This window comes from Sciurus carolinensis, chromosome 9, assembly GCF_902686445.1.
Source record: "Sciurus carolinensis chromosome 9, mSciCar1.2, whole genome shotgun sequence".
Lineage (NCBI taxonomy): Eukaryota > Metazoa > Chordata > Mammalia > Rodentia > Sciuridae > Sciurus > Sciurus carolinensis.
Window position 1 is genome coordinate 22,303,080 of NC_062221.1, and position 27,486 is coordinate 22,330,565.

Sequence of the window (27,486 nt, forward strand, 5' to 3'; positions counted from 1 at the left end):
CACAGTTGGTGACTTTGGCAACCGTAGGCTTTTTAGTCTGACTTGAGTATGACTTTGGCAACTGTAGACTTTTTAGTCTGACTTGAGCATGTTGATGTTGAGCAAGACTTGTTAGCTTTCTGAACTCATTGAAAATAAAGTTTTTTGTTGTTGTTTTAGTGTAAGTTTTTATGGGTCTTCCTTGGAAGGACATTGAGGTGCAAAGTATATGAAACCCAATGTAGAAACTGCCTAATAGTGTACATTTTTTGTGACAGTGGATTTCTTGAGGTTATTATAGGCTCTTACACTTTGAAGTTGCTTCTTTGACTTACTGCTTCATTTGAAAAGTACATGTTTCCTAGTTGTTAAAGTTTAAGATTATTGCATTGAGATTGTATTTTTTCAGAGATTAAAATTTCGATAGCAATTTTGAGTGAGGGGCTCTTGAGGCTTTTTCTTTTGACTTGTATTGTTTAATTGGGGTTTATATCTGCCTGTTTACTTAACGTATAGTGTATTTAAGAAATTATGTAATGGTTATAATTTCTTCTAAAATTTGCTGTTTTTTCTGCAATAGTCATCACATTCTGTAAATAATCGGTAAATATTACCAAACGTAATTTTGTAAGATGGGTAATCTTTTCCTTCTCAACTTACAAAAACCTCTTCTTTTTATAGCTTGGCTGCAGAATTGTTGGTCCTCAAGTAGTCATATTTTGCATGCATCACCAGCGATGTGTCCCAAGGGCTGAACATCCTGTTTATAATATGGTTATGTCTGATGTAACTGTATCTTGTACAAGTCTGGATAAAGAAAAAAGGGTAAGTGTCCATCTATTTATCTCTACACTTGATTTTTCATTGCATAGGAGATAATTTGAAAGATCACGTACTTAATAGTTCATGACTTAACAAAGTTAAGTATACAATCAACAGTGTGTATCTTTTTGATAATTTGAAATGTGGAATACATTTTGTTGAAAATAAGTTAATTGAAGTTTTTGTTTTGATTTAAAAGGAATTTCTTTTTTCCTTAATGAGCTTGTTTACTAAGGAAACTAATGTTCACTTAACATTGTTCCATCATAGATGGATACTCTTTAAAGAAGGGATTCTAAGAACTATATAAAATATTTTTTATTACACAGATATATTTTATGCTTTTAAAATGATGTGTATAGCATATAGAATATAATCTTTATTATAGGAGCAATATAGTTTAATAAATTCATGGAGTTGAAAAGAATAATAGTCATTTGTTGTTTAACAGTGGGAATATAGTCATTATATCATTGAGAATACTTATACAAATTTAGTGGTTATAATGTCATGAGGCAGTACAATCTTATAGGCCCACACCATTGAATATGTTTTCTGTTGTTGACCAGAACATTATCATGCAATGTGTGATTATTCAGGAAAATAGTATTTTATTGTTGTTGTACTGGGGATTCAGCCCAGGGGTGCTTTACCACTGAGCTACATCCCTAACCCTTTTTATTTTGAGACAAAGTTTTGCTGAGTTGCTTAGACTTTGTGATCCTCTTGCCTCAGCCTTCTGAGTAACTAGGATTAAAGGTGTACATTACCATACCCAGTGAAAATAGTTATATTTAAATTTATAATTCATATTCATCTTCTAAATGTAAATTAATTAACTTTATAATAGAAACGTATTCAGGTTAACTAAGGTATTTATGGGATATTGTATAAAAACAGAAGAGCTGTAGTTTGCTTTGATATTAATATATTTTCTTTTGGGGCTGCAGGATGAAGTTCATAAGTATGTACAAATGATGGGTGGACGAGTATACAGAGACCTTAATGTATCAGTAACTCACCTTATTGCAGGAGAAGTTGGTAGCAAAAAATATTTAGTTGCTGCAAATCTGAAGAAGCCTATTTTGCTTCCCTCTTGGATAAAAACGCTTTGGGAAAAGTCACAAGAGAAGTAAGACAAACACTATATATTTTCCAGATCTTGAAAAAAGTGATGCATTCAATTTTGGGGGGATACTCTTATTTTTATAGGGGAGCTTTATGACAAATCTTTAGATTTGTTTTTCAAATGGGGTCATTGCTCTTTTCTCCAGTGGAAACGAGCTGGATATACAGGTGCTTATTATCAGGGTATGTAAGTTGACAAGTAGCATTAATGGGCTGTGGGTTTAGCACTAGTAGAATGTAAGTGCTTGGATACTAAAGTTGTTTTCAGCAGCAAATAATTCTAAACTAACTGAGAAAATCAGTTTGGCAACTTTGTAGCTCTTCTGTTACATTTTCCTTCATTACTGTGCCCATATGTTAAGACTGAGGATAAATTAACTATTTAGGTAGTTTTAATCCCTCCCAAAGGGTTTATAGGTCAGATGGAACATGAACATACATAAGCCATCAGCTGAGGTGTGACCACTCAGTAAATGTAAATTAATCCTATTTTGCACATCTTGCTTGAGCTAGGCATTAGAGTATTTAGGGAGCAGAGCAGGGTGCCTCCCTTCTCTTAGGGAGCTTAGAACCTGTTTTAGGAGGCACTCAAGTTTTTCCTAAAATTAACAACTATAAGCCCAGACACCACAGAATTACATTGGCATTTTTCTGAATATGTCTCCATGTCAGTTCCTGCATTCCCAGCTCATCTGCCTGGCATGACAACAGAAAAATAATGATGTTTTGTTGATATTCTGCCAAAAATCATTGTTTTACTTATATAGAGTATAGAATATAAAAGTCCATTTTGTCAGAGGCAGTCAGAGAACTTTAGGAGTTTTAAGTAGCAGTTTTGACTTTTAATTTTGGAAAATGCACCACTTTGACTAGCAAGGGTTTAAGAGTTACTCAAATAAATATTTTTCTCTTAATAAATATGTTTTCTGTAGCTGAAAACATTACTTTTTATTAGAGATATGGTGTGAAGCTAGATGAGCAGTTATTATGAGTGTCAGTTCTCCCTTTCTTAAAAATGATTATAAATTCTAAAATGAGGAAAGTAGAAGTGATATTTCTGTTTGTCATTGTGCACCTAGTAAATATAAGCTATCTGGTATACTTAGTATATTCACTTTTATTACTTTGTACCGTTTAATTTCTCCAGAAAAATAACTAGGTATACTGATGTGAACATGGAAGATTTCAAGTGCCCTATTTTTCTTGGTTGCATAATCTGCGTGACTGGTTTGTGTGGCTTAGACAGGAAGGCAGTCCAGCAACTCACCATTAAGCATGGAGGCCAATACATGGGACAGTTGAAAATGAATGAGTGTACACACCTTATTGTGCAAGAACCAAAAGGTAAACATTTTATAATTGGACAAATGCAAATTTTCTCTAATATTTAATGTTTTATAATCTTTCAGAACAGCCTCTCCTTCTGACATGTCATTGATCTAGTTTGACTTAATTCATAGAAAAATTACATGACATCCTAATGTTTATCCAGATTATTGGTTAATTTTATCCAGATAAAATATTCAGTGATATTTTATCTAACCTTCACTATTAGATATTTCAATTAAAAAATCAAATAACTCCCCACAGTTACCAAATATTTAAAAGAATAGTTTGGGTGAATAGCAAGAAAACTTTATGTATATACTGCCAAGGGACATTTCTTTTAATGACTAAAGGGTTGATTTAGTTTTTAATTGAATGAACCAACTTGACTGAGTGAACTAGGATTTTTTTAAAAAATTTTTTGTAGATAAACACAGTACTTTTATTTTTTTACTTATTTTTATACAGTGCTTAGGATCGCAAACCTAGTGCCTCTCATGTGCTAGGCAAGTGCTCTGCCATTGAGCTACAGCCCCAGCCCCTGAACTAGGATTTTTAACTTCAAGATATACCTTGTGACTGTGAATAGTAATGTATACCTAAAACCCTGGTTACTCAGGACACTGAGGCAGGAGGATCCGAAGGCCCCATGTCAAAATAAAAAAAAAAAAAAAAAAAGGGCTGAGAATGTAGCTTAGTGGCAGAGTGCCTGTGGGTTCAAGTACCAATTTTGCAAAAAATAAAAGATCCCTTGCAGATGATGAGGTAGTATAAAGAATAAAAAGCATTACCAATTACTTGGAAGAAGAATACTTTAAACTTACTATCAGTTTTTATATTCTGTAACTTTTATATCTGTTCTGGAGAATATTTTTTACTAGTACTTTAAAAATATGTACAAATGAATGAAGAGTTCTGTTAATGTGTGTTGTTTATTTATTTATTTTTTTTGATACCAGGATGATCTACCACTGAGCTATATCACCACCCCTTTTTAAATTTTTATCTTGAGACAGGAACTCACTAAACTGCCTAGGCTAACCTCAAATCTGTGCTCCTCCTGCCTCGGTCTCTTGAGTGGCTGGGATTATAGGTGTGCACCACTGTGCTCAACTTATTCATGTTTTTATTATCACTTTATATTTGTAATCTGTTTAACTAAGTAAATAGGAAAGAAAATTTGATAAAAATCATTAAGGTCAGTTGGTAATTTTCCTTGAGTCAGAGCTTTTGGTATGGCAACTGTGGTGGGATGCTTATGAGTAGAGTTGATACTGCTTTTGCCTTTGTGAATTAGAAGGAATTAGAGTGAATTAGACTCTCTAATGTTACATGTTGACCTTAGTTTTTCTGGGATACTCTTTCAAAATATATTGTGTTAAAGTTTTTTAAGGTAATAAAAATGTATATATATGTAACATTATCTATCTGCCTCTCCTTGACTTTTAAGTAGATTTCTGTCAGTTTTGGAAATGGTCTATTCAAAATTGGTATTTATTATATTGAATACATTTATAATTTTTGTAGTTGTCTTATACATTCTTATTAAAAAGATACATAATAATTCTTAGTTATCCCATATTACAGAGTAATAAACCAGTTCAAATAAATTGATGGAGTCTGTATGCAAACAATTTAGTATTGTCAGTTACCCCACAATATACTGCTTCATGCAATTTGTTTAAAAGATAAAACCCCTCACATAACACTTGTATTTGAGCAACACATGGAGCATATGATTAGGTAATAACCTAAAATATTGCTTTTTAATGCAGTATTAGCATACTGAAAAATAAAGGTAATTATTGGTAACCTTTAGTTTTGTTTCAGGTATTTTTTTAAAATAACCTATAACTGGAAAATTTCTGCAAAAAAAAATTTTAATGGTTTGCATTTCTCTGTTTCTTAATAGGTCAGAAATATGAATGTGCCAGGAGATGGAATGTACATTGTGTCACCACGCAATGGTTTTTTGACAGTGTTGAGAAAGGTTTTTGTCAGGACGAATCTATATACAAGACAGAACCGAGACCAGAAACAAAGAGTATGCCTGACACTTCAACTCCCACTGGTCAAATCAATACAATTGATAGTAAGTCTTATCATTTTTCCATTGATGTGTTGTGCTGGGGATGTTGGTCAGTGGTAGAGTCCTTATGTGGTATGCAAGAGACCTGGATTCAGTCCCCAGCAAAGATTTGTTAATAGGATCCCTGAAATATGGTGGGAAATTTCTGTATTTTCCCCTATGTACCTAGGGAAAAATGATATAATAAAATAGCCAAGTTGTATAAAAAGTAAGTTTAAAACCACCCCTGGTATTTCTTTTTCGAATGAATGATTGCTTTGTTCCATACGCTGATATAATGCAAAAGATGGTCAAAAACATTAAGAACACAATGGATGGAAACTTAAAATAAGACAATTTTTTAAAACTTTACTGACACACAAATATTAATACATTTTATTTATTGTTTACTGTGATTGTTATAGATCATATCTGTATAAAACTTAGAACAATTTTTTAAAAACTTAAAACAATTTTTATTTTTTTAAGTTCCATGTTGGCAAAATGTTGTTATAAAGGCTTTTCAGATGTAAGCTGCTTGGACCTTAGACCACCAGCAGGTTCACATTTTCATGGGAAAGAAACCACTGTTATGAACACATATTTAATATTTATTTTTCATTTAAATAAAATAGACTTAATTTCATTTTTTCATTTTTCCTTTTCATATTTTAACACCAAGATTTTAGTAAAAACCTCTGATTCTTTGGAAATTGCCCATAATCCTTTGTAGGAAAAGTTAGTTTATAAGAAAATATTTAATCACAATTATTTTATATTCAGGAACTTACTTTTTTTTTTTTTTTTTTTTTAATATGTAGGCCGTACTCTTTCAGATGTTAGCCATATATCCAACATAAATGGAAGTTGCATAAATGAATCAGTGTGCAGTTCGGTTCTTAATAGCAAATTGGAGTCTACACTTGAAAATCTAGAAAATCTGGATGTCAGTGCATTTCAAGCACCTGAAGATTTATTAGATGGTTGCCGGGTACGTTTTAGTATGTAATAAATGCAAAGTGATAGCATACCTCAGTACTTTGTAGCCTGACTTTGATTTTTGGTATCAGGATTAAACCCGGGCCACTTAACCACTGAGCTGCATCCCCAGCTCGTTTCATTTTTTTATTGTGAGACAGGGTCTTACTAAGTTGCTTAGGGCCTTGCTAAGTGGCTGAGGCTGGCCTTGAACCTGTGATCCTCTTGTCTCAGCCTCCTGAGTCTCTGGGATTATAGGCGTACACCACTGCACCCGGCCCTAACCTGACTTTGAAGGTCCCTCATAGTTGGGCTTGCTCTTTATCTACATGAACGGTCCTGTAAACTAAGAAGATGCACTTGCCATGACCATCCCTTGGTTGTGAGCATCCCCTTGTCTAGGCTGTACCTTTATCCTTTATCCTTTGAAGTTCATTTCACTTTTTGAAGTTCATTTCACTTTTCATCTCTTCTCTGAACCCTTCCAGTTACATTTATCTTTTTATTTACTGTATTTTGAGGCTCATTTCTGAACCACTTACTTGATTTTTTTTATAACTGTATTTATTGCTTACAATATATTAACACTGCTAATCATTTTATATATGTAAATATGATGTTTATAATCTCAATTCTTACAAATAACTCTCAAGTTAACATTATGTTGAGGTTAATACTTAGAGGATTAAAAATTTTTTTGAGTCACATAGATGTTAAGTGGCTAGCCATTCACCCCAGGGTCTCTCTTCTCAGTCATTAAAGCCACTTTTTTGTTTAGTACCTCTTGGGTTATTTTAATTTTTCCTGTATGAATAACTATTTTGTAAGATCCTTGAGGGAAATATCATGTCATATTTACTTTTTCAGTTTCATTGATCCGAATGCTTACCTAATGTATTTCTATTTGTAGAATGACTTGGCTACGCATGTTCTCACAGAATAGCAAAAATTAACCCTCTTTTATTGTTAAGAAGGGAAATTGGGCAAATTACCGTACCCTTTTATATTTTTAAAACTTGCCATCTTATTAATAATCAGAAAATGTTTTGTGTATTCTTTTTACCTTTATTAGACTGATTTTAGATATGACCTTTAGGAAGTATATGCTTCTTAATTTTTGTTAAGATATATTATAATGTGGATGATTTAGTTTACATACAACAGGAATAGATTTTTCATTCTTAATTTTTAAGATGATATCTTATCCAGACTTGGAGGCACACACCAGTTATCTCAGCAACCCAGGAAACTGAGGTAGGAGAATTGCAAGTTCAAGAACAGCCTTAGCAACTTAGTGAGACCCTGTCTCAAAACTAAAAATCTGGAGATTTGACTCAGTGGTGAAGTGCTCCTGAGTTCAATCCCCTAAAATTTTAAATATCAGAAAGACTCTCTTGTAAAATAGAGATGAAAAGTAGACGTAGGAAAGATTTTTTTTATTGATTAGATGGGCTTAAATATATAAATATCCTAAAAATAAATTAGAATAAATTATTCCATACATAGTGTCCTCAAAGCACTGTTTCAGCTCTTTGACTTATATTTTTTGTTTAATCAATTCTGTGGGGGTGAGGACCTCAATTTATATGTAAGTATACTGACAAAACAGTTTAAGGAACTTGCCCCAGGTCTGTGATTAATTGGTGGCATCTGAAAACAAGGGTTTAAATCTAGATTTTCTGAAGTTACAAACAGTTAATTATAGAATATTTCTATAACTACTTTAAAATTTACATGTAGTGAGACCTTCACAATTTAAGAAACTACCTGTGTATTAGAAATTTTTATACACCAATAATAATAACTGGGATTATAAAGCAATTATTTTAAAAATCAGTTTCAGAATATACTTCATTTCTTAATGTACTCTAAAATGTGTATGTTGTCTTATTTACAGTGAATTTAGATGTTTTTGAGAAATTTGTTTCTGTTGAGAAATAAAGCATCTTAAATACATTAAAACAAATATTTTTTTCTTTACAGATATATCTTTGTGGTTTTAGTGGCAGGAAGCTCGATAAACTGAGAAGGCTAATTAACAGTGGAGGTGGAGTTCGTTTTAATCAACTTAATGAAGATGTAACTCATGTTATTGTGGGAGATTATGATGATGAATTGAAGCAGTTTTGGAATAAATCAGACCACAGGTTTTGCCAGTTTTTAATTCAAAACAATTTCTACTGTGTAATGATTTTTGTTAAAATTGTATGTCTGAGCTGGGCATGGTGGTGTAGCCTGTAATCCCAGTAACTCAGGAGGCTGAGGCAGGAGGATTGCAAGTTCCAGGCCATCCTGGACAACTTAGCAAGACTCTGTCTCAAAATAAAATTAGGGGAAAAAAAAAAGAAAAAAGCATGTCCATGCAGCTATGGGAACTACGTGGCAAGTGGGATGATGGTTCGTGGCTTAAACTAATATATAACTATGTGCTGTTTTTGTAGGCCTCATGTAGTGGGAGCAAAATGGTTACTAGAGTGTTTTAGTAAAGGTTATATGCTTCCTGAAGAACCATATATCCATGCTAACTACCAGCCAGTAGAAATTCCAGTTTCAGATCAGCCTGAAAGTAAAACATCTCTTTCAAAAAAGAACAGCAGTAACTTCTCTAAGAAAGACTTTGCTCCTAATGAAAAGCATGAACAAGCTGATGAAGAACTGCTCTCTCAATATGTAAATAATAACTCCACAGTAGGTAAGAACTTCTGGATTAGTATTTGTAGTTAGTAAGTATTTAGTAGCTGAATATATACATAAATGTTTTCTGCTAAGTTTTACAGATTTAAGTTTAATTTTTTTTGCTTAAAATTTTGTTTGTAACTTTTCTGAGCAGATGAGATCATCATTCTGAGTCCTTTAATCTTATCTCTTCAACTAACTGGCTCTATTTTGACGTGTTACATATGCTGGCATTGCTAGCTTTGTGCATTTGTAATAGCATGGGCTTTTAACAAATACCTCTTACTGGGTTATTGGGGTTTTTAATTAATGTGTGCAGTGCTGCACTGTAGGACCATTGCCACTGTGTTGTTTTGTCCACCTGGAGTATGGTAAGGTAAACTACCAGTGAAGAGTTAATGAACCACCTTTCTTCTTTTTTCAGTTATTTTATGAAATATTTTATATATTCAAAAAGATATAAAGAATAATGCAGTGAATAATCATGTACTGTCTAGTTATAGAAAATAGAACATGAATGGGACACAGTGGCACATGCCTGTTATCCCAGCAACTTGGGAAGCTGAGACAGGAGGATCACAAGTTTGAGGTCAGCCTGGACAAAACCTAGCGAGACCCTGTCTCAAAATAAAAGGGGCTTTATAGCTCAGTGGTAGAGTACCCTTGGGTTCAGTTCCCCAGTATTAAAAAGAGAGAGAGAGAACATTATCACTATCCAAAAGCCTTCTGTGAATTCCTCTTCATTTTCTTTTTAATTTGTATCAAGTGTGTCTGTAAACAGTATTTGCATTATTTCATTTTGTGTCTGTTTTAACTTGTATGAATGATACATCTGAACCTTCATACTGCCCCCCATGCCCAATATGAAAGGTGCTCATCTAATCTAAGTGTCTAGTTGTGGATATAACAAAATAATACAAATACACTGTGATAAAGAACACTGTATACATAGAATAGTATACTATTATCCCAAAGTATTTTATTCTTTTATATACCGATAGATATGTTTGTCATGAGCCTTTTTTGCCATTACAATCAGTATTGCTGAAGTTTATTTTTTCTAGTATATAAACCAAAAACATAAGATGGTTGATTTATACATGTGTACATCTTCAACCTTCTTAGGTAATGCAGATTGCTTTTGGAAGTGTTTGGCTTAGTTTACTAATTTATGTATTTCATTAACACTGAGAAAAGGTTTCTGTTACTCCACATCCTTCCAGCATATGATATTATAATACTTGTAATTTTTGCCCAACTGGTAGGTGTAGGATCCTGTCATGGTTTTAATTTTATATCATTGTTAGTGATACAATATATAGATTCCTTTTTCTGTTGTCTTGTGATTCATGAAATGGATTGGTAAGTTATTCTCTTTTTTAACCTGAGAAAGAGTTCATTTTATATTTATTGTTACTTCTTATGTATTTAGGTTATTTTGTAACATCTCTATATTGTGCTTTTGCCCCATTTTTCTATACTCATCCCCCCTTTTTAAAAAATTATTATTTTTTTAGACTGTATTTTGATTCATTGTACATAAATGGGGTACATCATTTCATTTCTATTGTTGTATACAATGTAGATTCATACCATTTACTCATCCCCTTTTTAAAAAATTATTTTAATCTTACTTTGGATGGATTCATTCTGAATCCCATTATCAATTGACTCTACCTTTCCCTCTGTTGATTTAGAAGTTTTGTGTGCTGTTTTTATTTTGAATATTTATTCTTGGAACTTTATTATGCACCATAACCTAAAATCTGTTCTTAACAATTAAAAGAATGCTAAAATACTTTATTCTTAACAGTCACAACTAACCCCCCCCCACACTACACTTATAAATTCAGCTTAAATGATTTTGTTTAGTATTTTCATTGTCTCTATAATTCCACCATTAGGCGTTATTGTTTTACATGGTGAATATTTGTTTTGATTTAACAACATGTTAAAATTTTTTTGTTCCCCATTTGTTTTTGTATCTGACATCTCTCTTCTGTAGTAATTTTCTTTCTCCTTGCAATATTCTTTAGAAATTCCATTAGTTTCTCTTTACCTGATAATGTCTTTGTTTTGCCCTTGTCCTTAGTAGACAATTCTGCTGGTTATGTAGTTCTAGACAGCCAACTTTGTTTAAACACACTGGAGATACAATTCAGATGTCTGTATTCCTGTTTTTTCCATTTATTCCCTCTATTTTTAAGACCTTCCTTTTGTTTTTCACGTCCTAGAGTTTTACTGTCCTATTTTTTTTTTTTAACTTTTTTCATTAATTTTCTTAAAGCGATATTTTAAAAAAATTCTTTTCATACCTGTCTCAATCTACTGTCCATCCCATCCTCAGAAGCCCCACCCCTCCCCTCACTCCCCTTTGCACAGTCCATAGTTCCTTCACTCTTCCCTACCCACCTCCTACTATGGATCAGCATCCCCTTATCCATTGAGCCTTTGGTTTTTTGGGGATTGGCTTATTTCATTTAGCATGATATTCTCCAGTTCCATCCATTTACCTACAAATGCTATAATTTCTTCTTTAAGGCTGAGTAGTGTTCCATTGTGTATATATACCACATTTTCTTTATCCATTTGTCTGTTGAAGGGCATCTAGGTTGGTTCCATAGTTTTACTATTGTGAATTGAGCTGCTATAAACATTGATGTGGCTGCATCACTGTAGTATGCTGATTTTAAGTCCTTTGGGTATAAACTAAGGAGTGGGGTCACTGGGTCAAATGGTGGGTTCATCCCAATGTTTCTTAGAAATCTTCATACTGCTTTCCCTACTGGTTGTACCAATCTGCAGTTAACACCAACAACGCATGAGTGTACCTTTTTCCCCACATCCTTGCCAACACTTATTATTACTTGTATTATTGATAATTGCCATTCTCACTGGAGTGAGATGAAATCTTAGAGCAGTTTTGACTTGTGTTTGTCTAATTGCAAGAGATGATGAACATTTTATTCTATGTTTGTGATCAGTTGTATTTCTTCTTCTGTGAAGTGTCTGTTCAATTCCTTAGCCCATTTATTGATTGGGTTATTTGATTTTTTGGTGTTAAATTTTTTGAGTTCTTTATATATCCTGGAGATTAGTGTTCTATCTGAGGTGCATGTGTTAAGAATTTTTTCCCATTCTTTAGGCTCTCTCTTCAAATTATTGATTGTTTCCTTTGATTAGGAGCTTTTTAGTTTGAATCCATCCCATTTATTGGTTCTTAATTTTACTTCTTGCACTTTAGGAGTCTTATTGAGGAAGTCAGGTCCTAGGCCCACATGATGAAGATTTGGTCCTACTTTTTCTTCTTTTAGGCACAGTGTCTCTGTTCTAGATGTCTCTGTTCTGTCTTTGATCCACTTTGAGTTGATTTTTGTGCAGAGATAGAAGTTTAATTTCATTTTGTTACATATGTATTTCTAGTTTTCCCAGCACCATTTGTTAAATAGGCTTTCTTTTCTCCAATGTATATTTTTGGCACCTTTGTCTAGTATGAGATAACCATATTTATGTGAGTTTGTCTTTGTGTCTTTTATTTGGTAACATTGGTCTACATGTATGTTTTGGTGCCAGTACCATGCCGTTTTTGTTAATTTTGCTCTGTAGTATAATTTAAGGTCTGGTAGTGTGGTGCCTCTGCTTCCCTCTTCTTGCTAAGGATTGTCTTGGCTATTCTGGGTCTATTATTTTTCCAAATGAATTTCATGATTGTTTTTTCAATTTCTTTGAAGAATGTAATTGGAATTTTAATAGGTATTGCATTGAATCTGTACAACACTTGGTAGTATGGCCATTTTGACAATATTAATTCTGCCTATCCAACAGCATGGGAGATTTTTATCATCTAAGGTCTTTAATTTTTTTCTTTAGTGTTCCGTAGTTTTCATCGTGGAGGTCTTTCACCTCTTTTGTTAGATTGATTTCCAAGTATTTTATTTTATTTTATTTTTTTGAGGCTGTTGTGAATAGAGTAGTTTTCCTAATTTCTCTTGCAGTGCATTCATCACTTATGTATATAAATACATTTGATTTATGGGTATTGATTTTATATGCTGCTACATTGCTGAATTCATTTGAGTTTTCTGGTGGAATTTTTTGGCTCTTCTAAATATAGACTCATGTAATCAGCAAATAGTGATAGTTTGAGTTCTTTTTTTCCTATTCGTATACCTTTAATTTCTTTCGTCTGTCTGATTGCTCTTGCTAGGGTTTCAAGGACAGTGTTGAATAGAAGTGTTCCAGTTTTTAGGTGGAATGCTTTCAGTTTTTCTCCATTTATAATGATGTTGGCTATGGACTTAGCATAGCATCTATAGCTTTTACAATGCTGCGTATGTTCCTGCTATCCCTCTTTTTTCCAGTGTTTTGAAAATGAAGAGGTGCTGTATTCTATCAAATGCTTTCTCTGTGTCAATTAAGATAATCATGTGGTTCTGGTCTTTAAGTCTATTGATGTGATGAATTGCATTTTTTGATTTCTGTATGTTGAACCAACCTTGCATTCCAGGGCTGAACTCCACTTGATTGTGGTGCACTAACTTTTTAATATATTTTGTATGCAATTAGCCAGAATTGTACTGAGAGTTTTTGGGTCTATATTCATGAGGGATATTGGTCTGAAGTTTTCTTTCCTTGATGTATCTTAGTTTTGGTATCAGGGTGATTCTAGCCTCATAAAATGAGTTTGGAAGGGTTCCCTCCTTTTCTATTTCATGGAATAATTTGAGGAGTATTGGTATTAATTCTTCTTTGAAGGTCTTATAGAACTCGACTGAGAATCTGTCTGGTCCTGGGCTTTTCTTGGTTGGTTGGCTTTTGATGGTATCTTCTATTTCATTGCTTGAAATTGATCTGTTTAAATTGTGTTGTCCCCCTGCATCAGTTTGAGTAGATCATATGTCTCTACAAATTTGTTGATGTCTTCACGTTTTTCTATTTTATTGGAGTATAAATTTTCAAAATAGTTTCTAATTGTTTTCTGTATTTCAGTGGTATCTGTCATGATATTTCCTTTTTCATCATGGATTTTAGTAATTTGAGTTTTTTTTTTCTCTCTCTCTTTGTTAGTGTGGCTAAGGATTTAACAATTTTATTTACTTTTTCAAACAACCAACTTTTTGTTTTGTCAATTTTTTGAATTGTTTCTTTTGTTTCAGTTTCATTGATTTCAGCTCTGATTTTAATTATTTCCTTCTGCTTTTAGTGTTGATTTTTTTCTTCTTTTTCTAGGGCTTTGAGATGTAATGTTAAGTCATTTATTTATTAACTTTTTATTCTTTTAATGTATGAGCTCAGTGCAGTGAACTTTCTTAGCACTGCCTTCATAGTGTCCCAGAGATTTTGATGTAATGTATTAGTGTTCTCATTCACCTTAGTGTTTTTTATTCCCTCCTTGATTTCTTATTTTATCCATACATCATTCAATAGCACATTGTTTAGTCTCCAGGTAGCTTCTATTTTTTATTTTATCATTGATTTCTAATTTCATTCTGTTATCTGATAGAATGCAGGGTAGTATTTCTGTGTTTTTTTTTTTTAACTTTTTTTTTATTATTATTGTATACAAATGGGATACATGTTGTTTCTCTATTTGTACATGGAGTCAAGGCATACCATTTGTGTAATCATACATTTACATAGGGCAATGATGTTTGATTCATTATTTTTTTTTCCCTTCCCCCCCACCCCTCCCACCCCTCTTTTCCCTCTATACAGTCCTTCTTTCCTTCATTCTTACCACACTCCTTGTCCCTAACCCTAAACCTAATGCTAACCCCTCCCACCCCCCAATATATGTCCTCATCCGCTTATCAGCGAGATCATTTGTCCTTTAGTTTTTTGAGATTGGCTTATCTCACTTAGCATGATATTCTCCAGTTTCATCCATTTGCCTGCAAATGCCATAATTTTATCATTCTTCACTGCAGAGTAATATTCCATTGTATATATATGCCACAGTTTCTTTATCCATTCATCAACTGATGGGCATCTAGGTTGGTTCCACAATCTGGCTATGGTGAATTGAGCAGCAGTGAACATTGATGTGGCTGTATCTCTGTAGTATGCTGATTTTAAGTCCTTTGGGTATAGGTCAAGGAGTAGGATAGCTGGGTCAAATGGTGGTTCCATTCCAAGCTTTCTGAGGAATCTTCATACTGCTTTCCAGAGTGGCTGCACTAATTTGCAACCCCACCAGCAATGTATGAGTGTTCCTTTTTCACCACATCCTCGCCAACACCTATTGTTGCTTGTGTTCTTGATAATCGCCATTCTAATTGGGGTGAGATGAAATCTTAGGGTAGTTTTGATTTGCATTTCCCTTATTACTAGGGATGTTGAACATTTTTTCATATATCTGTTGATTGCTTGTACATCTTCTTCTGTGAAGTGTCTGTTCATTTCCTTAGCCCATTTGTTGATTGGATTATTTGTATGCTTGGTGTAGAGTTTTTTTTTTTTGTATTTGCTGAGAGTTGCTTTGTGGCATAGCATATGGTCTACTTTCGAGAAGGATCCATGTGCTGCTGAGAAGAAAGTATTCGCTCCATGATGGATGATATACTCTATATGTGAGTCTAAATGATTGATCGTATCGTTTACGTCTATAGTTTCTTTGTTTAGTTTTTGTTTGGAAGATCTATCCAGTGGTGATAGAGGTGTGTTAAAGTCACCCAGTATTATTGTGTTGTGGTCTATTTGATTCTTGAAATTGAGAAGGGTTTGTTTGATGTATGTAGATGTTCCATTGGGGCATATATATTTAAAATTGTTATATGTCTTGTTGGTGTATGATTCCCTTAAGCAGTATGAAATGTCCTTCTTTATCCCTTCTGCCTAACTTTGGTTTGAAGTCCACTTTGTCTGATATGAGGATGGAAACCCCTGCTTGTTTATGAAGTCCTTGTGAGTAACTTGATTTTTCATAGCCTTTCAACTTCAGTTTGCAGAGGTGAGTCTCTTGAAGATACCATATTGTTGGGTCCTTTTATTTAATCCAATCTACCAGTCTGTATCTTTTGATTGATGAGTTTAGGTCATTAACATTCAGGGTTATTATTGAGATATGATTTGTGTTCCTGGCCATTTTGGGTTTTTTTTTTTTGTTTTGTTTTTAACTTGACTTAATTTTTTTGTTTGATTGTCCTTTCATTTAGTGTAGTTCCTCCCTGTGCTGGTTTTCGTTGTTTTTTGTTTTCATTTCCTCCTTGTGGAATATTTTGCTGAGAATGTTCTGTAGTGAAGGCTTTCTAGTTGTGGATTCTTTTAACTTTTGTTTATTGTGGAAGTTTTTTTAAATTTCATCTTCAAATCGGAAGCTTAATTTTGCTAGATGTAAAATTCTCGACGGGCATCCATTTTCTTTCAGAGCTTGATGTATGTTATTCCAGGACCTCCTGGACCATCCTCTATGTGGGCATTTTCACTGTAACGTGACTTTGTGTGAAACTGTTGCAATTTTGTACATTTGCTGTCCTGTAAGCCTCTTGTATTTGATTTTCCATTTCATTCTTCAGGTTTGGGAAATTTTCTGATATTATTTCATTTCTTCGGTTTGTATCTCTATGCCTTCCTCTTGTTCATTCCTTTGGTTTGTATCTCTGCCTTCCTCATCCCAGTAATTCTTAAATTTGAACTTTTCATGTTATACCATATTTCTTGAAAGTTCTATTCATTATTTCTTATCATCCTCCCTGTGCAGTCCACTTTATTTTTAAGATTAAATATTTTTGTTTTCATTGTCTGAGATTCTGTTTTCCAAGTGATCTAGTTGGTGATGCTTTCTATTTTTAATTTGGTTTATTGTTCCCTTCATTTCATTCATTCATTCCTTCATTTCATGTAATTCTGTTTGGGTTTTTTTTCAGAATCCCTATCCCTTTATTGAAATAATCTTTTGCTTCCTGTATTTGCTCTTTTAACTTTATTGAAGTGATCTTTCATTTCCTGCATTTCCTCTATCATCCTTTACTTCGTGGATCATTTTAATTATGTACATTCTGAGCTCTTTTTCTACCGTGCTGTCAATGGATTCTGTTAGTGTAGCATCTTGGTTTGAGATGCTTTGTTCCCTTGTTTTTTCATGTTGTTTGTGTGTCTTCTCATCTAGTAGTATGTAGCTGAGGCAGTCCAGATTCTACCCTGTAGTCTTCTGGTGTCCCTGAAGACTTCCAGTAACTCACCTTTAAGGGGAATCAATATTAACAGCACCCAATGCAAATGATATACCACCTTAAACCAAATAGTTCCTATTAGACATTTACAGTTTTGTCACAATAGACAGAAATGAAGTATTCAGTTATTGTCTACAATATAAACAGTAAGTTTGCTAAAAGGGTTTATTGTTTCAAATGATGGACAATGAGAGAACAGAAGTAGTGTAAGATGTGATATTTATGAGGGAGAGGGAGAGAAGATAGAGGTAAAAAAATTATAGTAAGAGCAAGGGAGGAATTAATAGAGGTTGCCTGTTATTTTGAGCGAAGTGAGAAGAGAATCCAGGGAGACAGGTCGGGGAGAGAAAAAAAATGTACAAATTTTTTTTTTTAAAGTTAAAATATAAGAATACATAACAGAACTGCCATATACTATTCAGACATCCCATTCCTTAATAAATTGATACATGAAAAACATTTGGATTAAAGAAGGTAGAGATTTAAAAAATAGCCAAATTAAAAAAAAAAAAAAGAGATTGGAGAGAGAGGGCAAAAAAGAAAAACAAGGAGGAAAGTCTAGATGGAAAATTGAATGATTGCTTCTGTTGGCTTTCAAAAATTTTCTCAACTTCCCTCTGATGTGTGTGGTTATTTGAAGTTTGATGTTAGCTCCAGTCGAGTGGGTGCCGGATAGCAAGATGCCCTCACACCCTCTTCCAGTCTTCCCATCTGTTGTGGCTGGCCCCTTCCATCTCTGCACACTTCAGGACTCGCTGAGCTGGAGAACCCAGTTTTCTACAGTTTCTTCAACCTGTGCTCTCCCTCAAGGAATTGCCCTTAGTCTCCAGCTTTCCACAGGCTTGCCAGACCTGGACTGGCAAATCCAACTGCCATCTGATGGTCCTTGGCTTTGCTTCCCAAGACCCTCCCTGTCTTGCTGCAGTCCCAAGATCTCAATTCCCTTTCAACTTTCAGAGAGAGCACCAGGGATATGCTCATACAAAGGATTGTCCCTGCAAAGAGGCAGCCAGATGGCAGCCAAATGGCAACCACTACCACACCAAGCAGAAAGACCTCAGGTGTGGCCAGACCTGCAGGTACCCCAGTGTATCTCCAGACCCTGGCCTGAGTCCCCAGACCGAGGTGGCTACGCCCGAGATGATAGCAGCTGTGCAGCAAACGTCAGGTTCTGGTTGTTGTCCCCAAATGGCGGCAGCCACATGTAACCAAACCTGCGGGTACTGTGACAATGGACTTCCAGGCAATAGCGGGCCACAGGTGATCCACTGGTGGTCTGAAGGTGGTCTGCAGGCTAACGGTGGATGATCGGCAGGTGGATGTTGGGCAGTGGGCAATGAGTAGGGGAAGGGCATGCGACGGGCAGGCAGAAGGCTGGCAAACGGGCAAATGGTGGATGATAGGCATCAGTCAGTGAGCAATCTGCACTCAAAAAGGCAATATGCTGGCAGATGGGTGATCACGGTGGACTGATGGGGTAAACAGCAGGGTATCCGTGAGCATGGAGAACTGCCTCACAGAGAGACAGTGTTCCTTTTGCTTGAATCCTGAGTTATGGAGTGTGGGTCACTTAACTTGTCCTTATTTTCCATATTTGTCTTCCTTCGATTTGTAATTCTATCAGCTTTTTCTTCCAGGTCACCAGTTCTTTCTTCAGCTATTATGTAATCTGTTTAAACTGTTCTTTAAATTTTCAGTTTTGATGATGAAAATTTCAATTCCTTATAGCGCTTTTGATAGTTTTGTATTCTGTATTCATGTTTTTGTTCTTTATTTCTTGAAATATTGAACCTATTCCAACATCTGAATTGGTAGGGGGTTAGTTATGTTTTTCTTAATATCACAGTGTCTGTTTTTCTCATGGGTTTTAGATTTTTTATTGTGAATTTCCATTTTAGTAATACTAACAAGCCTCAGTTAAAGGTTTATTCTTCCAGAAAAGGTTCGTGTGTAAGTCTCCTAAGTGCCTAGAAATTTTCTAGCTCTCTACATCTCTAAATTTTATTGACTAGAGATTTCTTGGTCCATCAGACTAGTAAAACTTTGTACCCTAACCTACTTTGAGAACTAGATTGTGATGATAAATTCTCAGGAGAGATGTTTCCCCTTTGATCCAAAGCTGAGTGACTTGTCATCTCCCTTTGCAAAGTGAATTTTTTGTTGTTGGTTGGTTTTGGTCTTTTTACTAAAGGCATTTCCCTTCATGGTACTGGGTTTGTTTCCTCAGGTATACTGTACTCCACCCCTAATTTGTATGAAACCAAAGATGTGGTTCCCATCACTCTGTGATACCCTTAAATTGCAAAGAACTAGGTTAATACACAACTAGATTCAGGGTAACTATTAGCTTTAAGTAATCTCTGAAGCTACTACTTGATTTTTAGCTCTTGAGAATTTCTTTTGAAATTTGGCTATAAGAATGCCTTTAATATTTTATCCATATTTTGAGTTGCTTTCTAGTGAGAGGATTTCAAATGTCTTCTACATTTCTCAAAAGGAATTCCCAGCATTCCTTTTTTTATCCACATTATTTCTATCTGTGTTATATTGCAAAATTGACTTTTGTTAAACTGTTTTCTTTTTTCTTTTTTAATTTGGTACCAGTCTTAACCACTGAGCCACATCCCCAGCCATTTCCTTTTTTCCTTTTGAGACTTGGTCTTACTAGATCATTTAGATCCTCCCTAAGTTGCTGAGGCTGCCCTTGAGCTTGTGGTCCTTCTGCCACAGACTCCTGAGCTGTGTGGATTACAGGCATGCACCACCATGCCTAGCTGTTAAACCATTTTGGGGTACCTTGTAGAAAGTAGGTGATGAACTTTTCAAACCCTCCTGCAAGGCAGCTGGTGGTTTATTGATTTTATGTGGATTAGTGACATTAAATCTTTGTAGATCCTCAAGCACCTTAGAAATGATGTAATAGTGTACAGTTAGTTCTTAAAGCAAAATTGCTCTTGATATAAGAGAACTTTTCCAATAATAAGTTTATCAAATATTGTCTGTTTGGCTTCAGGATGAGATCTATTTGAAAAAAAGATTTCTGCTAAAGTAAATGGAAAGAACCGCTGAAGAGCATTTTAACTTATTGAATTTCAATTCAGTTTTACCTATAATATTTAAGAACTTAGTATTTATGGTTTGTTTTTGTAGTAGATTAAAACTCCCATTGGGTTTCTTCCTTCATCTCATATCATCCACACTATGTAGACATTAAACGAAGCTGTTTTTTTTCTATATCTGATTGCAAAATTATTGTAATTTCAAAAAAAATTGATTTTACATTTAAAACAAGTTGTTCACCTTTAAACAAACCTTGAACTGAGGATATAACTCAGTGGTGGAGCACTTGCTTAGCATTTGTAAAGTCCTGGGTTTAATCCCCAGTACCACCAAAAAAAAAAAAAAAAAGTAAAATAAGGAAGATGGCACTGTAATATAGTGTTATGACTCTGGCTGGAGTCATATTTGTTCATATGTCTGTCCTGCAACTGTATAACTGAAGGTTGTACAACCCACTTGAAACCTGAGACTCAAAGAAGAAAAGGCATCTACCGAAAGTATTACCTTCACAGTTAGCATTTTGTGAGCATGTACAACAGACACATACAGTGCCTGTGTAAATATGGAATGAGTCCTTGACAAGCTTCCCGCCCTGCTGGAATCCCATAATGCAGGGCTAACCTCTGAAGTGTTACCTTCCAATATGGCATCATTAGGGGTTTTCAGAAACATACTAAATTATTTCTTGTACTTTGAGCCTGAGTTGACAATGTTTATTGCATATTAGGGACTGCATATTTTCATTAGTGACTTTTTTATTTATTTATTTATTTATTTTTTTAGTTGCAGATGGACAGAATACCTTTATTTTATTTATTTATTATTATGTCTGCTGAGGATCGAACCCACTATCTCACATGTGCTAGGCAAGCTCTCTACCACTGAATCATAACCCCAGCCCAACATTTATGTTTTTATACAGGTGCATTTTTTTTTTTTTCTACCTGTCAGCTTTATCCTAAAATGAAACAGTTGCAGTCATTTGCTTGAGTCCTTGGTCACTTTTTCTCTTAAGAAATTTATATATATGCTTATTAGCTCCCAGTTCAATAGGAAACATTTTAAGAATTTTAAAAAATAACTGTAATTCTCTTATTGCACATATACTTAATTCCATGTTAAGGTCTTGACAGTTAACACCTCTAAGACCTGTGAATTTTGCTTTTCTCTTAATATTTTCTCAATTCTATTTTAAATTATCTAAACCAGTTTGGAACCAAGACAGGCCTATTGGAGTGCATAATTTTCAGCTTATTCATGATTCTAGTACTGTAGGAGTATTTAGAACAAATGTCTTCCTGATGGAAGACAATGATGCTGGCAACATTCTTGGTAACCTGAAAGATGGGGTGGATCCACATCCCTTCTTCATTGTGTACGTTAAGCCTGAGTTTTCTGTGTCAAAACCGTCAGACTACATGTTACGTTAATATCCTTGCTGTGAATTAAGTTGTGACTATAAGATAAATTATCTGTTAGTAAGCATTTCTTTTTCTCTTCCAGTTGAAACTAAGAAATCTGAAACTGCAGAGTCTTCAGTTGGGCCCTGTAATGGTTCTACTCATATTGAACCCTTTAATGATTCTACTCACATTTCTCTGCGAGAAGAAAACCAGTCTTCTGTCACTCATTGCCTTCCTGACAATTCTACGATTACCGAAGAAGGCTTATTTAGCCAAAAAAGTTTCCTTGTTTTGGGGTTCAGTAGTGAAAATGAATGTACTATTGGAAGTATCATAAGAGAACATGCTGGAAAGATTGTATCCCTTCCTAGCAGAATCGTGGCTGATTATGCTGTGGTTCCTCTGCTGGGATGTGAGGTAGAAGCAACTGTGGGAGAAGTTGTCACAAATACATGGCTGGTAAGAAAACACTTCACAGCCAAAGTATAATATTGAAGGATATTTGAATGCCAAGAGTGTTAATGTTAATTCTAGGCAGTTATTTTGACCAATGTCTGAACTTTGCTTTTAGCCAGGGAAATTTTAAAATAGGAAAAGTTGCAAGCTTCTTGGTCCTAATTCTGGTAGAGTATAAGTTACTGTTCCAGGGCCACAGTATCACATTCCTTCACAAGAGGACACTCCTACCTCGCTCTACAGTTTATCTTTCCTTAACCAGAGCTTGACATGCACTTTCTAAACTTCTGCAGAATTAAGAGAAAAAATGATAAACACATTAGAATGATATCTAAAGCAACTTTGAGTAACTCCATTAATAAATATTATTGATTTTAATATTTGAATATGATAAATTGATGTCTAAATTTCTTTAAATGATTATTTGAAATGAATTGAAAATGAACATATTCAAGTTTATATTAAAGTAAAATTTCTTTTTGTGTAAACTAAAATTACTACTGCTATAACTGAACCAGTGTTAACCACTGGTTTCTTATTTCAGGTTGGTTTTCTTGTTTCTCTTGTTTTTAAAAGGTTACTTGTATAGACTATCAGACTTTAATTGATCCAAAGTCAAATCCTCTCTTCACACCAGTTCCAGTAATGTCAGGAGTGACTCCTTTAGAGAATTGTGTTATTTCGTTCAGCCAGTGTGTTGGAGCAGAAAAAGATTCTTTGATATTCTTAGCAAATCGCCTTGGAGCAAGGTATGTAATATTTTCAGTGTACCTGCTATCATGGTCTATCTTTTTATTTATTTTGATGTACTGGAAAGCATTCTAATTAAAATTTGACCAGGTATTTTTGTATTTGTGGGGTGGTTGATATATCCATGTGATGACAAGGTGGTGGAGGGAAAGATGCTACTAGTTAGGTATTTGGCAAACTGGTGTTAAGAGTACAGGCATTAGTGGTTTATTAACTTAACCACCAAGAAAGGGTGGTTATTTAAGACAGATTCATGGGCCATTATCAAATAGTCCTTATCTAAGCATTATACACCTTTCCATGTGCCATACAGGTGATTTATTATTTTTTCAGTACATTTGTTGTCTTTTCAGCCAGAAATGCAAATGTAAACAGGAGTAATGAGTACTTGAGGGAAAAGAAAATAATTTACTTTCCAAATCCATATTGGTCCAATCCCTAATTGATCATTAGATGGTGATTATTTAAAATAGAAGTACAAAATAATTCTATCTATACATTTAAATTAACTAAACTTTATGTTAAATGGAAAATACTGTTATATTAGACCATAAGGCAACTATACTTTTTTTCAGGGGTGGTTTACCGGGGATTGAACTCAGACATTCGTCCACTGAACCACATCCCCAACCCTATTTTGTGTTTCTTTATTTAGAGACAGGGTCTCCCTGAGTTGCTTAGCGCCTCACTTTTGCCATGGTAGTCTTTGAACTCGCGTTCCTCCTGCCTCATCCTTCCGAGCTGCTGGGATTACAGGAATGTGCCACTGTGCCCAGCTTATAAGGCAGCTATACTTCTAAAGACATCTAAAGCAAAGTGATTCAGAATACTTTAGGGGGGGACTGATAAGCCAAGGTAAAGAAATTCAAACAAAAGGAGAAGGGGATTGCAATTTTACTACCAGACAGGTTCATATTCAAATCAGAAGACATTAACCAAGAAAAAGAAGAGAACTGTAAATAAACAGTGCTGTTGACACTGAAGATAAAATGTATGAAGCATTATTATCATTCATAAGTCAAAACCAATGGGAAGTATAAGGTGGAATTAACAAAAACATTTTGTAGGAGACTTTAGTTCTCATCTTTTACTTCATGACATGTCAAATAGGCAATATGAGGAAGGACATAGACTTAAATAGCATAGTTAATATAGATCTACCCTGAAACAGTGAACATACCTGTAAGTGCCTGTGGAGCACTTGTAAACATTGCTTGTAAGAAAAATTTGCCACAACATTGCCTCAATAAATTCCTGAAAGTAGGAAGAATATAGACCGCATTTTCTCATCACAGTGCAAAGAAAAACTAGAAATGAATAGCAAAAATAGAAAATTGAAAAGACCCTCTTTGAACTATTTTTTTAAATAACTTGGTTCAAAGAAGAAATCAAAATAACTTACAAGTCTAGAAATATTTAGCAATCAATAAGCAATCTAAGTGCCCAGATTGTAATCTTAAAATACTGTTTCCCCACTAAGAAAGTTTGGAGAAATGGTTAATTCCAGATCTGGGAGAGAAAATGTGTACATGAATCTAGAACATTTTATCATTCAGATAGCAAGAACATTATCAAAGATAAAAAGAAGGGTAATGTTAAAAGTAACTACATTGACCAAAGTAGGAACCTGTAAGTATCATTAAAGATAATAGCATGTAGTGGTTGCATGCGTGGCTTCATAATGGTACTAAAGAATCTAAGGTAATTGATCACCTCTTTAATATGCTAGGGAAATAGCCCTTTATTCTGAGAGCTGGCAAAGGGAAAGAATCTGCCATTTATCCTGCTTTTGGGGAACATGTGAGTGGATAAGGCAAAGTTTCCTTTTTTTAGAGATATTCAACAAATGAAGAAGGAATGATGGAATTATGACCCCAAGTGAATTAAAGAATCGAGGCATTGGACATCAAGAGTTACATAGCAAAGAAGTAGCCAGACATCATATGTCTCCTGATGTGTCAAGAAAGCACCACCACCTTGAAGTAGTCTTGCCAAAATAAATCAGCTGGCAGTCTGATAATGTATCTCACTCCAACTACTGATTTATAGGATATACTGGAAAGTAACACGTTAAACTACCAGTAAAAATCAGCAAAAATCTAGACTTGGGAACAACTTTATAGTACAAAGATTTCAGTGTCTTCAACTAATGTATACTGAGGGGGTGAAGAAAGAAGGGAGGATCCTATAAGCTAAGACATAAAAAAGTAAATCTAGGGCTGGAGATGTAGCTCAGTTGGTAGAGTGCTGATCTCACAAGCACAAAGCCCTGGGTTTAATCCCCAGCACAGCAAAAAAAAAAAAAAAAAAAAAAAAAAAAAAAACACAAAATCTACAGATTCAGGACTTTTATATGATTAAAGAAAGTTAAAGAATTGATTATCACAAATGTCCAAATAGTGCCTATAGTTAAGAGGTGAGGAAAGGGGGTTGTATAGTAAACTGGAGAAGTTCAGGGATAGATGGCAAGATTCTGTCTTCTGACATGGATGGTAGATATAAGGGTTTGTACTTTATAATATTTCATTAAGCTGTATATTTGTGTGTATATATTTATTTTTGCTATGTTCTGTATTTGAATTAAGCAATAAAAAGTTTTTTTAAAAAACTGAAATTGCAGAAAATAACAATAACAAACATGACAACAGACTCCATTGGATACAACTAAAGCAGTGCTCAGAGAAAAAAAATCAGTAAATGGCTATGCAGAAAATTAATATACAGAAATCAGTGACCTTCATATAAACAAACAACCAGTTAGAAGAGCTAATGGAAAAAAAGGCAAGTTTAACATGAAACTTGAAAGAGCTACAGAAAACTTGTAAAATGCCCTTGAGGGAAACAAAATAGTCTTGAACAATAAGGAAGGAGCTACATGTCCTTGGAAAGGAAGACTAATTTTCATGAGATTTCTATTATCTTTCATGTTAATGTATATATTTAACATGATCCCGATAAAAATACAGTAATTCTCCCTTGTCCTTGAAGGAAGTATTCCAGGACCCCCAGTGAATGCCTGAAACTGCAGATGGGACAAAAGCCTAAGTTATTTCCTATACAGAATACCTGTGATAAAGTTTAATTCATGATTTAGGCATGAGATAAACAGCAATAATAAGAGAACAAATATAACAACATAGCATAATTAAATTTATGTGAAATGTGGTTTCTCTCATGTGAGTATACATGCAACTCCATAGCAGTTCATCTGGTAGCTGATGTTACTGCCAAGTGACTAAAGGTCAGATGCTGGACAAAGAGATGATTCTTGCTCTGGGTGGGACAGAGTAAGGTAGTGTGAGATTTTTATCATGCTTTCAAAAGGGTATGCAATTTAAAACGTGTGGATTGTTGATTTCTGAAGTTTTCCATGTAATACGTTCAGGTTCTTTGCTGTTGACAGGGTAACTGAAACTGTGGATAAGGGGGAACTACTTTACCAACAATTTTTTTTTTTTAGGGAGGGCACTGAGTAAACTAATTCTAAAAATTTTATGAAAAGATTAGTAAGCAAGAAAGTAAAAAATTCTGGAATAGAAAAATTGGGGCTAGCCCTAACAATTATTAAACTATATTTTGTAATATTTCACTAAATAACATTGTGGTTCTAAGTAGCAAAAATCTCAGTTAACAGCAAGATTAGCAATAGATCTAACATAACTAGCAATTTATGATAAAAGTGACATTTTAAATTATTGAGGAAGAGATGACTTATTCAGTAAATAGGATTCAATAAATCTGGAGCCATATTTCACATCAAAATAAGTACCAATTGAATCAGTGAGTTAAAGGTAAAAAATAGAACCATAAAAATACTAGGAAAAATTTGGGAGATTAAAAAATCTTTAAAAGTCAGGAAATAGAAATAAGACTTAGGTCAGAAAAAAACTGAATTGTTTCTATTTCAAGTGGTAGAACTCTCTTTCTGCCCCCTGTTCTCTGTTTAATACTTTATGATCTTTATTTTCTCACTTAGTTTCTCTATTTTTCCCCATCTCTGTGGAATATTGATACTTGATAAATATTGAGAAAATGAACTAAGATTATATGTAAAAATGCTTTGGGAAATTACAGCGGGTATAAAGAAATAATGTTATTAATAATTTGCTCCTATAATTGTTCTGTGTCTCCTTTTGGAATGAAAGGACAGGTGGGTGGGTAATGACTAAGGAGCTAATTTTTCTGTCCTTTGAAATCTAATTTGCTTATGATTTTTAAAGTTTTTAATTATTGTAGCAGTACATTTTTATCTTAGAGTTAGCATTTATGAGGGGATTAGCTTAATTTAAGATAGAAAAGGCTAACTTCAATCAGTGTGTATTTTCTTAAACCTACATGAACTCTCACCATACTGTTGTATTAGAGACTTTGTTCTTAGTTATGACTTACTGTGTATATGACTATTTGATTTTCTTTAAATATAAATTTCAGTGTTCAAGAATTCTTTGTTCGAAAATCCAATGCAAAGAAAGGCATGTTTGCCAGTACACATCTTATATTAAAAGAACCAGTTGGTTCTAAATATGAAGCTGCAAAGAAGTGGAATTTGCCAGCAGTCACTATTGCTTGGCTTCTGGAGACTGCTAGAATGGGAAGGAGAGCAGACGAGAGTCACTATTTGATTGAAAATTCACCTAAAGAAGGTTAATACTTTTATTCTCTCTCTATA

At 34.2% G+C, this 27,486-nt stretch overlaps 1 protein-coding gene across 3 annotated transcripts in view; it reads left to right on the forward strand.

The window, feature by feature from the left end:
- The window catches only part of Topbp1 (DNA topoisomerase II binding protein 1), a 75,642-nt gene that overhangs the window by 4,167 nt on the left and 43,989 nt on the right, over positions 1–27,486 (forward strand). For all 3 annotated transcript variants that reach the window (XM_047564632.1, XM_047564633.1, XM_047564634.1), the window contains 10 exons: positions 661–804; positions 1,752–1,933; positions 3,077–3,273; positions 5,168–5,347; positions 6,145–6,314; positions 8,285–8,448; positions 8,743–8,993; positions 21,712–22,070; positions 22,644–22,816; positions 27,249–27,460. In XM_047564632.1, coding sequence (XP_047420588.1) covers positions 661–804; positions 1,752–1,933; positions 3,077–3,273; positions 5,168–5,347; positions 6,145–6,314; positions 8,285–8,448; positions 8,743–8,993; positions 21,712–22,070; positions 22,644–22,816; positions 27,249–27,460 — 2,032 coding nt within the window. The remainder of the gene's footprint in view (positions 1–660; positions 805–1,751; positions 1,934–3,076; positions 3,274–5,167; positions 5,348–6,144; positions 6,315–8,284; positions 8,449–8,742; positions 8,994–21,711; positions 22,071–22,643; positions 22,817–27,248; positions 27,461–27,486) is intronic.